The sequence below is a fragment of the Schistocerca americana genome, chromosome 2 (genome assembly GCF_021461395.2).
Source record: "Schistocerca americana isolate TAMUIC-IGC-003095 chromosome 2, iqSchAmer2.1, whole genome shotgun sequence".
Lineage (NCBI taxonomy): Eukaryota > Metazoa > Arthropoda > Insecta > Orthoptera > Acrididae > Schistocerca > Schistocerca americana.
Genome location: NC_060120.1, coordinates 219,420,857 through 219,433,502, shown reverse-complemented (window position 1 = coordinate 219,433,502; position 12,646 = coordinate 219,420,857). Strand labels below are relative to the sequence as shown.

The 12,646-nt window shown below is 42.6% G+C and overlaps 1 protein-coding gene across 1 annotated transcript; it reads right to left on the bottom strand.

The window, feature by feature from the left end:
• Positions 1-426: 426 nt before the first annotated feature.
• LOC124596627 lies at positions 427-9,989 on the bottom strand. Its single transcript, XM_047135856.1, has 3 exons — positions 9,744-9,989; positions 9,309-9,536; positions 427-482 (listed from the first exon to the last, which is right to left on the bottom strand). Exons 1-3 carry the CDS (start codon positions 9,837-9,839, stop codon positions 474-476), a joined length of 333 nt encoding a protein of 110 aa, XP_046991812.1. The 5' UTR covers positions 9,840-9,989; the 3' UTR covers positions 427-473.
• Positions 9,990-12,646: the final 2,657 nt, after the last annotated feature.

The window sequence follows — 12,646 nt, the reverse complement described above, 5'->3', positions numbered from 1 at the left end:
ACAGACTGAACCAGTAGCTGACACACAATTCCACTGTGATACATGTCATTAGTTGGCAACTCCAACTATCCTCTGAAAGACATCTGACCAATAGTTACAGCAGCTGGAACAAAAGTTTCCTATTATCTCAGAGTATGAAATGACCTGCAAGCTGTATGACTTTATGGTCAGAGAGTTGTTAGAAAGCAATATTTAATAAATACTTACCATAAGAGAGACTGCATGCGTATGTAGGTAGCTTTAATCACAGCGACCATCATTTTGTTTGTCAACAGCAAATCCAACCACCTTTTCTCTGTAGGACTGCCCGAAGGCATCTTGGCATAGATAATGCTAACTGCCTTGACAACATGGGCAGATCATTTATTTTCCACCACACATTTTCAATATTAGTCCAAAGGTCTTCAGTGTTGGTAGAGTCAGATGGTAGTGACCTTGTAACCTCAGCCCACATATTTTCCATTGGGTTGAGATCAGGTGACCTAGGCAAGAAAGGCATAAGTTTAATTCTTTGTTGGCCTTCGAACCAATTTTGGACACTTAAGCACTGATGAATGGGGCTGTCATCCTGTAAATAAATTGTCATCCATTATTTTCAAAAGAATACAAGTCTGACTGAGACAACACAATAATATTACCTTGGAACTTCAAAAACGAGTTGTTTGGAAATAATTATCATTACAACAGCTTCCGGTGATGCATGAAGTCTTCCTTTAATCTACATCTATTTGTTCATGAACATGATTACTCTGTAATTCAAACTTAATTGTCTGGCAGAGTGTTCATCAAACCACTTTCACACTTTTTCTCTACCTTTCCACTCTCAAATAGCCCATGGGAAAAATCTTTCTGTGTTATTATGATAATTATTTCCTCCTCTGTAGGTGGGCATCAACAAAATATCTTCAAACTTAGAAAAGGAAGTTAGAGCTTCAAATTTCGTGAAAAGATATAACACCGCAACAAAAATCTCTTTTATTTTAACGACTGGCATTCCGGCTTGCATACCATATCCATGAGACATTCTCCACTATTTATCGATAATACAAAACAAGCTGTTCTTTGAACTTTCTTGATGTCCTCCATCAATCCTATCTGGTAATGATCCCATACCACACAGCAAAATTCCAGCAAAGGATGGACAAGTGGAGTGTAGGCAGTCTCTTTAGTGAATTGTTGTATCCTCTAAGTGTTCTGCCAATAAAACACAGTCTTTGGTTCACCTTTCTCACACATGATCTATGTGATCATTCTAATATAAGTTTTTTGTAATTGTAATTCCTCAGTATTTACTTGAATTGACAGCCTTTAGATCTGTGTGGTTGCCTTTTAACTGAAATTTAATGAATTTCTTTAAGTACATATGTTGATGACCTCACACTTTTCATTATTTAGCATCGATTGCCACTTTTCCCACCATACAGATACATCCAAATCATTTTGCAATTGGTTTTGATCTTCTGATGGCTTTACTAGACAGTATATGACAGAATCACCTGCAAACAGTCGAAGAGCGCTGCTCAGATTGTCTCTCAAATCTTTTATATACACTCCTGGAAATTGAAATAAGAACACCGTGAATTCATTGTCCCAGGAAGGGGAAACTTTATTGACATATTCCTGGGGTCAGATACATCACATGATCACACTGACAGAACCACAGGCACATAGACACAGGCAACAGAGCATGCACAATGTCGGCACTAGTACAGGGTATATCATCCTTTCGCAGCAATGCAGGCTGCTATTCTCCCATGGAGACGATCGTAGAGATGCTGGATGTAGTCCTGTGGAACGGCTTGCCATGCCATTTCCACCTGGCGCCTCAGTTCGACCAGCGTTCGTGCTGGACGTGCAGACCGCGTGAGACGACGCTTCATCCAGTCCCAAACATGCTCAATGGGGGACAGATCCGGAGATCTTGCTGGCCAGGGTAGTTGACTTACACCTTCTAGAGCACGTTGGGTGGCACGGGATACATGCGGACGTGCATTGTCCTGTTGGAACAGCAAGTTCCCTTGCCGGTCTAGGAATGGTAGAACGATGGGTTCGATGACGGTTTGGATGTACCGTGCACTATTCAGTGTCCCCTCGACGATCACCAGTGGTGTACGGCCAGTGTAGGAGATCGCTCCCCACACCATGATGCCGGGTGTTGGCCCTGTGTGCCTCGGTCGTATGCAGTCCTGATTGTGGCGCTCACCTGCACGGCGCCAAACACGCATACGACCATCATTGGCACCAAGGCAGAAGCGACTCTCATCGCTGAAGAGACACGTCTCCATTCGTCCCTCCATTCATGCCTGTCGCGACACCACTGGAGGTGGGCTGCATGATGTTGGGGCGTGAGCGGAAGACGGCCTAACGGTGTGCGGGACCGTAGCCCAGCTTCATGGAGACGGTTGCGAATGGTCCTTGCCAATACCCCAGGAGCAACAGTGTCCCTAATTTGCTGGGAAGTGGCGGTGCGGTCCCCTACGGCACTGCGTAGGATCCTACGGTCTTGGCGTGCATCCGTGCGTCGCTGCGGCCCGGTCCCAGGTCGACGGGCACGTGCACCTTCCGCCGACCACTGGCGACAACATCGATGTACTGTGGAGACCTCACGCCCCACGTGTTGAGCAATTCGGCGGTACGTCCACCCGGCCTCCCGCATGCCCACTATACGCCCTCGCTCAAAGTCCGTCAACTGCACATACGGTTCACGTCCACACTGTCGCGGCATGCTACCAGTGTTAAAGACTGCGATGGAGCTCCGTATGCCACAGCAAACTGGCTGACACTGACGGCGGCGGTGCACAAATGCTGCGCAGCTAGCGCCATTCGACGGCCAACACCGCGGTTCCTGGTGTGTCCGCTGTGCCGTGCGTGTGATCATTGCTTGTACAGCCCTCTCGCAGTGTCCGGAGCAAGTATGGTGGGTCTGACACACCGGTGTCAATGTGTTCTTTTTTCCATTTCCAGGAGTGTAGATCAGGAGCAGCAGAGGGACTATATCACTTCCTTGCGCAAGACAAGACATCACTTCTGTTTAACTGAATGACTTTCTATCAGTTACTACAAACTGTGGCCTCTCTTAGAGGAAATCACAAATCCAGTTGCCCGACTCAGATGATACTCCATATGTAAGAAATCTGATTAGAGGCCACTTGTGAGGAACAATACCAGAACCCTTCTGGAAATCGAGAAATATGGAATCAATCTAAGAGCCTACATCATGAAAATAAACAGCTAGTTAAATCAAACAATGGAAAATCCAGGATGGAATGTAACAATATTACGAGAAGGAAAGTTGTTATTCACCATATAGTGGAGATGCTGAGTCACAGATAGGCACAACAAGGTCTCTCACAATTAAAGTTTTTGGCCATTAAGGCCTTTGTCAACAAAACACACACACACACACACACACACACACACACACACACACACACGACTGCAGTCTCAGGCAACTGAAACCACACTGTGAGCAGCAGCACCAGTGCATGATGGGAGTGGCGACTGGGTGGGGGTAAGGAGGAGCCTGGGGCGGGGAGGGGTAGGGATAGTATGGTGGGGGTGGTGGACAGTGAAGTGCTGCAGGTTAGATGGTGGGTAGGGGAGAAGTAGGGAGGGGGCGAAGTAGCAGAAAAGGAGAGAAATAAAAAGATGGGTGTGGTGGTGGAATGATGCTGTGTAGTGCGGAATGGGAACAGGGAGGGGGCTGGATGGGTGAGAACAGTGACTAACGAAGGCTGAGGTCAGGAGGGTTATGGGAATGTAGAATGTATTGCAGGGAAAGCTCCCACCTGCACAATTCAGAAAAGGTGGTGGTGGGAAGGGTCCATATGGCACAAGGTGTCTCCCACCACTTGTTTCTTGGCCACAGTTTGTTGGTGGCCATTCATGTGGACAGGCAGCTTGTTGGTTGTCATGCCTACATAGAATGCAGCACAGTGGTTGCAGCTTAACTTGTAGACCACATGACTGGTTTCACAGATAGCCCTGCTTTTGACGGGATAGGTAATGTTAGTGACTGGACTGGAATAGGTGGTGGTGGGAGGATGTATGAGACAGGTCTTGCATCTAAGTCTATTACAGGGGAATGAGCCATGAGGTAAGGGATTGGGAGCAGGGGTTGTGTAAGGACGGACGAGTATATTGCGTAGGTTCGGCAGGTTTGGCGGAATACCACAGTGGGAGGGGTGGGAAGGATAGTGGGCAGAACATTTCTCATTTCGGGGCATGATGAGAGGTAATCGAAACCCTGATGGAGAATGTGATTCAGTTGCAACAGTCCTGGGTGGTACTGAGTTACAAGGGGAATTCTCCTCTGTGGCCAGATGGTGGGACTTTGGGAGGTGTTGGGAAACTGGAAAGATAAGGCACAGGAGGTTTGTTTTTGTACAAGGTTGGGAGGATATTTACAGTCAGTGAAGGCTCCAGTGAGACCCTCAGTATATTTTGAGAGGGACTGCTCGTCACTGCAGATGTGATGACCACAGATGGCTAAGCTATATGGAAGGGACTTCTTGGTATGGAACAGGTGGCAGGTGTCGAAGTGGAGATACTGCTGGTGGTTAGTAGGTTTGATATGGATGGAGGTACTGGTGTAGCCATCTTTGAGGTGGAAATCAACATTTAGGAAAGTGACTTGTTGGGTTGAGTAGGACCAGATGAAGCAAATGGGGGAGAAGTTGTTGAGGTTCTGGAGGAATGTCGATAGGGTGTCCTCACCTACGATCCAGATAGCAAAGATGTCATTGATGAATCTGAACCAAGTGAAGGGTTTAGGATTCTGGGTTTTTAGGAAGGATTCCTATAGATGGCCAATGAATGGGTTGGAATGAAATGGTGCCATATGGGTGGCCATAGCCATACCATGGATTTGTTTGTAGGTAATGCCTTCAAAGGAAACCTAAGTGTGGGTGAGGATATAGTTGGTCATGGCGACTAGAAAGGAGGTTGTTGGTTTGTAATCTGTCGGATGTTGGGAAAGGTAGTGTTCAATAGTGGTAAGGCCATGGGCATTAGGAATGTTAGTGTACAGGGAGGTGGCGTCAATAGTGACGAGTAGGGCAACGTGTGGTAAAGGGACAGGAACTGAGGAGAATCAGTGGAGGAAATGGTTGGTATCTTTTATATAGGAGGGTAGGTTCCGGGTAATAAGTTGAAGGTGTTGGTCAACAAGAGCACAGATTCTCTCAGTGGGGGCAGAGTAACCAGCCACAATGGGGCGTCCTGGGTGGTTAGGTTTATGGACTTTAGGAGGCATGTAGAAGGTAGGAGTGTGGGGAGCAGTAGGGATGACTACAGACATGAACTCCAGGTAGAGGTTCCGGGATGGGTATAAGGATCTGAATAGTGATTAGAGATCCTGCTGGATTACTGGAATGGGGTCACTGTGGCAAGGTTTGTAGGTGTAAGTATCTGACAGCTGGCGGCCAGGTAATCCTTGTGGTTCAAAACAGCAGTGGTGGAGCCTTTGTCCACAGGTAGAATTATAACATTGGGATCAGTTTTTAGATGGTGGACTGCGGTTCTTTCTGTGGATGTAAGTTAGTTTGCACACTGAGGGATTTGGGGAATGATGGTGAGGCAAGGTTCGAGGTTAAGAAATTCTGGAAAGTTAACACGGGGTGGTGTGGGGGCAGTTGGGGTGAATCACAGTTGTATGGAGGAGTGAACTGAGTGAGGTAAGGTTCAATATTGGTCTTTGGTTGAGTCTGATTGGTAGGGATGCTGGTGAAAAAGTGTTTCCACTGTAGGGACCTGTAGAAGGAGAGAAGGTCTTTAACAAGTCCTGCATGACTGAATTTGGGAGTGGAGCAAAAGGTGAGGCCTTTGTAAAGGACTGGTATTTCTGCAGGCTTAGGCTTCTGGAGGAAAGGTTCTGACTATGTCGTGGGTCTGCTTAGGTTCTGGATTCTTTGTGGTGGTGGGAGGGAGTTTTGGAGAATGGGATAAGTGTAGTAGGTCTGTGAGACAGGGTTTTTCAGCTATGAGGGGATGTGGGAGGTTTGGAAGTTATTGTAGAGGTGGTGGACCGTGGTACTCCAAGGGGGGTGTAGGAAATGGGCAGAATGGAGAGCTTTTTGAGGTGGCATTATGCATATTGATCAAGTTCCTGCAGGGCAAGACTTTCAATGTGTGTTACGGGTTCCAGGAATTTGGGATTGTGTAGGAGGAGAATTTTGCAGATGGCGAGAAGGTACTGCAAGGAGGTTTGGGATTGGTTGATATGGTTTTGCAGGACTATGTTGGTGAGGGCTAAGGATTGGCAGAATCTGAACAGGTGGAGATCATTGTGGAAAGAGGGGTGGCAGCCAGAGATGGGTAATTTGACGGTAAGGCCATTAGGGGGGATTCCATGAGCCAAGCAACAAAAAAACTCATTCCAATGACTGCTTCACAGCCTGTGCAATATGGATCCTTCACAACAACACCATCTTTTCTGAATTGCGCAGGTCGGAACTTTCCCTGCAACACATTCTACATTCCCGAAACCCTCTTGGCTTCAGCCTTCGTTAGTCACTGTCCTCACCCATTCAGATCCCTCCCTGTTCCCATTCCTGCACTACACAGCCGTCATTCCACCATCACTTTTTATTTCTCTCCTTTTCTGCTACTTCTCCCCCTCCTCACCTCTCCCCTGCCCTCCATTTAACCTGCAGCGCTTCACTGTCCACAACCCCCACCACAGTATCCCTCCTCCTCCCTGCCCCTGCCTCCTCCTTACCCCCACCCAGTCGCCACTCCTATCATGCACTGGTGCTGCTGCTCACAGTGTGGTTTCAGTTGTCCAAGGTCACAGTGTGTGTGAGGTGTGTTTGCGTGAGTGTCTGTGTGTATGTATGTGTGTCTATTGTTGACGAAGGCCTTAATGGCTGAAAGCTTTAATTGTGAGAGTCTTTTTGTTGTGCCTATCTGCAACTCAGCATCTCCACTATATGGTGAGTAGCGAATTTCCTTCTAATAATATTGTTAAAGAGCGAGTTATGTAGCACAAGTACAATATTTTCTAAATCTGTGCAGACTATGCATCAATACATCTTTTCTTTGAGATAATTTATAATGTTTGAACACACTACACGTTCCAAAGCCCAGTGACATCAGTGATATGAGTCCATAATTCAGTGGATTACTCTAATTTTTTTCTTGTATATTGGTGTGACTTGTGCAAATTTCCAGCCTTCAGGTAAAAATATTTAACTGAGTGAGCAGTTGTATATAATTGCTCTTTATGACACTATTATGTGAGCATACTCTGAAAGGAACCTAACTGATATATAACCTGGTCCAGAAGACTTGCCTTTATTATGTAATATGACTTGCTTCGCTACACTGAGGATATCTGCTTCTAAGTTATGTTGGCAGCCTTTCTTGATTCCAATTCTGGAATATTTACTTAGTATTTTTTGGTGAAGGAATTTTTGGAAAACCATATATAGTAATTCCGCTTTAGTGACACTATCACTATTGTGCAGCAAAAGTACTCATTGCGTCTTGCGCTGGTGAACTTTACATAGGACCAAAATCTCTCAGGGTTTTATACCAGATTTCAAGAATTTTAGTTGTGCAAACCATTAAAAGCATCTCACATAGAAGTCTGTGCTAAACTACCAGCTTCTGTAAAACGTTGTCAGTCTTGGAGATTCTGCATTCTTTTAAATTAGACATGCTTTTTTCATTGCTTCAGCAATAATGTTCTGACATGGCTGTGTACAATGAGGGATTATTTTCCTCTCTTATTAATTTATCTGCTATAAATCTCTCAATTGCCATCAATCCTATTTCTTTGAGTTTAAGCCACATATGGGCTATGCTTCCATAGTAGGTTGGGAAGAATAGGGACTGCCTCTAAGGAAGGAAGCAAGCAAAGACTTTTTTAAATTTTTTTTTAATTTTTTTAAAAATATATCTATCTCGCATTTATTTTTGATGGGTATGGATGTTATGGAGTATTGACGAGGTCTTTGCTGACTGCACCTGGCATGCTGCATGCTGCTCACAGCTACATGGGAGACAGCACTTTTAAGCTTCCCACCAGCATGCCACGGTGAGCTTGCTCTTCTGTTGCTCCCTGTATTCAATGGGGGTGCCATGCCTACATGTCACCAGAGGATGCTGAACTGATATGACTGCACTGATATGACTGCACTGACTGTGACTCTGATTGACTGGCACACCTTTTTAAGCAGCTGCACTAACAGCTTTGCCACTTACTCACTGAATCTACAAATGTATCGACCTTTGATGGAAGACTGAAGTGACAAAATTACACTGTCAGTGACTTATCTAATTGTATCAGCATTCAAGACTTCATTTCTATCAGGTACCAGCACCACAAAAAGACCTCATAACTATACTAAGTTATGCACATCTAAATTATTACGTGTAAATATTGTAAATAAACTTATTAATGTGTCACCTTTTTGTAGATATTGTCTTTACTGGGCCACCTCATCTACCAATACATCAGTTACAGTACTCAGTCTTACTACAGTGACCTTGTGGTTACTAATCCCTGTGTCTATCATGACGCTCCCAATTTGCTCAGGATTATTTGTTGCTATGAGGTCAAGTACATTTTCACAACCATTTGCTCTTCAAGTGAGCTGTTGAACTAACTGCTCAAAATAATTTTCGGAGAAAGCATTTGAACAATTTCAGATGATGTTTAACACCCACCACCAGCTTTGAACATGTATTTTTTTTCAACTAAACAATAATCTGTATTTTTTGTCCCATGTAAGAATCCATCACTTGCCTTCTGCATCTACATCTAAATCTACATCCATACTCCGCAAGCCACCTGACAGTGTGTGGCGAAGGGTACCTTGAGTACCTCTATCGGTTCTCCCTTCTATTCCAGTCTCGTATTGTTCGTGGAAAGAAGGATTGTCGGTATGCCTCTGTGTGGGCTCTAATCTCTCTGATTTTATCCTCATGGTCTCTTCGTGAGATATTTTGATGGTAAGCAATGAGTATGATACAAAGCCTAAAAACTAAACTCAGAATTACTCCCAGAGCCAACTATGAATGACTTCAGATCAAACCAATATGAGGATCACTTCTCTGATCTAACTGGCATATTAGCACTGAGCAAGTGAAGCACTGGACAAACACAGTTTCTGTGTTGTACCAGTGGTGGTCATATTAATGCTGAACTGTGACAGCTGTGTTTCGATAGAGTAGTAAGGTAACACTTGGATGAGAAAGTTTGTGGAAATGATTGAACTGTCCGCAATTTAATGACAACTTTCTATTTTTATCTAAAAACTGTATTTGAAAACACTGAAGATAACTTCTTTTTCAGCTATCCATACCTGCAGAAAATATATGTCACCCTCAGGATAAAGCATCTCAAGGCTTGGCTTCAATATACAGTCCAGAATATTAAAATAAGCCTCTCTGTTGAAGATATCATCTATTCTCCACAGTGGCCCTGCTCCCTGAGCAGAGACGTAACCCCAAACACCAGCATAAAAGCATTTGTTTCTCTTCTTTTTGACCGAAAATGTGGAACTGAAACACTCTCCCTGTGGTGACGACACCTAGTGATAAAAAATTCATTTGCCTGTTAATAAAAAAATTTCTCATAGAGTCAATATTTTCATTTACATAATAACAAAGCTACTTTAATCACAATAAAGGGAAAATGTGTACCTATTTATAATGCACATTTCTAATAACCACAAGTGAAAATAATTTAGAAACTAAAACTGTACTAAAACTGATACAATCATTTTTTCATTTCCTACCTGGCACAGGGCATTGTTAATGGAAGAAAATAATTTTTTGTCCGAAAAAATGACTCTACTCCAATCAAAGTCCATATATTCTTCTGCAAAAGCCATACGGTCAATCTTTTGAGAGGCAGTTAAATGCCGATTTAGAGCACCAGCTCTTTGATTGCAAAGTCCACTGTTTTTCAGTCTCCTTGCCACAGTTCTTGCACTACCAGGAAAATGGCAAATCTCTCCCAGAGCAGAAACACTGAGAAATGGTTTGGAACACATGCTGTCCAACGTTGGTCATCTCTCACACTGGACACATGGGGTCGACCACTCCCTACTTTCCGCCCAATACGCCCAGTTTCCAAATACTCTTTCCACCAGCATCTAGCAGTCCTCTTTGGCACCCCGTGTTTCACTCCAGCTTCAGATGGACAGTATTTTCCATCTTTAACCAGTGTTATCACACTAGTTTTGCTCTGTTGGTCCCACTGTAAATTCATTTCAAAATTTGCACTTATACACAAGGACATTCACAAACAAACAAGGAAAAAAAAATGAAAAATACAGAAAATCAAAAATGTTATTAGTTATGTGATGAAAAAAACTGTGGAACAATTGCACAAATAATCATCACTAAAAGGAAAAACCAAATTATGAAACATCAAAAATGACATTCAGCAAGCTAATGAAGTACTGTATTTAAATTGGAAACAAATCACAAAATTAATTTTGAGTCTGACTCATGTCTTGCATATAACCATACTTAACAAAATACTCACTTCTTACTTTTGACTTGAGTAATAAATCAAACCAAGTAACAGAATGAACAAAATGCTCACCGCCATGTGGTGTTTATGTTGGCTGGCAGAGGATGGCTGGAACAGCCAGTGTGATGTACAAGGAAAGATAAATGGTAGACTTGAATGCAGACCCAATGTGCAGACAACCACTCTGATCATGTGCTTCAAAGATGTGGAGACTGCGCCAGAAATTCAGAGATCCAGTGGAGCAAGAGAAACCAATGTTATATGTTGTTAGGATCTTTGAAGATCTGAGAGACTGCCCACTTGTATTTTGATCCTGAGAAACAATTGACCTCTTCGGAGAGTAAGATGAGAAACTAACAAAACTTACAGAGCAAAGAAAAATATGCTACAAGCTATTCTGAACTCAAGAGGTTTTAACATATATATTAATTTTTTCTAATTGAATTACAGGCAATGAAATGAAAGGAATGGAGTCATTCAGGGAAAAACTAAATGAAGATACACTCATAGAAAAGGACAGCCATGAAAACTGTTCCGAAATGCTGAACTAGAAATGTGGTGAGTGCATTATGACAAATGAAAATGTGTGTCAGACCAGGACTTGAACATGGAACTTCAACGCGCGCGCGCGCACACACACACACACACACACACAACACACACACACACACACACACACACACACACACACACACACATCTATATGCAACTCACACACACATGACTGCAGCCTAAGGCAACTGTAGCCACACTGCCAGTGTGTGTTCAGTTGTATCCATATGCAGAAAAATTTGTACCCTCTGTTTTTCCAATTGTTTTTCCATTTATCCAATATGAGAGTTATCTGTTGTCCTATTCAGGGTGTTCACTGCAACAGTTTCTTCAAGATTTTCCACCAATCTGTTTGTGATGGCCTTAATGTTGTTTTCAAAGGTTTCTTTGGTACTTTCTGTAATTAAGATACTGGTGTCATTGAAAATACATTGCTATTAGGTCAATTCTGAAGCTAGACCCATGAAAATTGTTTTCTCAATCAGAAATATAGAAATATGTTTTTCAGTATTTTTGTAAATTTAACTTGGGTACTTTGTGCCCAACTGAAAAAAAAAAAAATGTTAATTATTGTAGAATTATATTAACAACATACTTTTTAAACAGTTGCTGATGTGTATGGTCCAGAACCAGAAAATAACCTTTAGCACACACTTATAAATATCAATGCTCTTTCAATACCACCTATTCCGACTTCATGATCACCATCAAAAAAGTTAAAAAATGCAAATTTCGTTCATTGTTGTTGACTTTTATAAACATACTTCTTAAAAATATCGTGATGTGTAAGTAAGATTTTGAACCTCGAAGTACTGAATATGACACTGATTGGGGAAGTGAAATCCGCTACTGAGACTTAAATTTTTGGGTTAAGTTTAACTGAAAAATTGCATATGGTAGAAGTACTTACTAGAAACAATTTTTTTTGAAAATTTTTAAAGTACAAAGTAACTGATTAGATTACAATTTTTCAAAAGGTGGGCATAAAGTAACCCCCCCCCCCCCCCCCAACCTCTGGTATTCCAAGGGTTACCTTTATGGGGATGAATGTTTTCTCTTTCTCTCTCTCTTAATAAATCATTATTAAAAAACTACTGAAGTATTTATAAAGCTACACGTATAAAAATTGGTATTTGACTTCTTGGTTAAATTAAAAATATACCTATCAGACTGTTTTTGGAACGTCAACCTCTAAGGGGGTGAAAGAGGGGACAAAAAGTTTTAGTTAAATATTCTGTCATATTAAAAAATTTTAAAGCTAAATCTATGAAAACTGATATTTCACTTCTCAATTGGTTATAAACAAATATGCATTAGGGGATGAAAGTTTCTATGGAAATACAGGGGATGAAAGTTTCTATGGAAATATCACCACATGATTGCAAAAGGCATGATTAGCAAAAGCCTTGGACTCCAGCTACCAGAATTGCTTCTTGGTCAGAAGTACATTTGGAAAAGACCGTGCTTCTATGGCCTTAATTAGCTTGAAAAGTTTACAAGGTGGTTGCAATTTGCTTGGAAACGACATAAAGATGCAAGGTGGGGGTGGGGGGGGGGGGGGGGGGGGGGGGGGAGGAGAAGAAAAGAAAATTCTACTCAGACCGTACA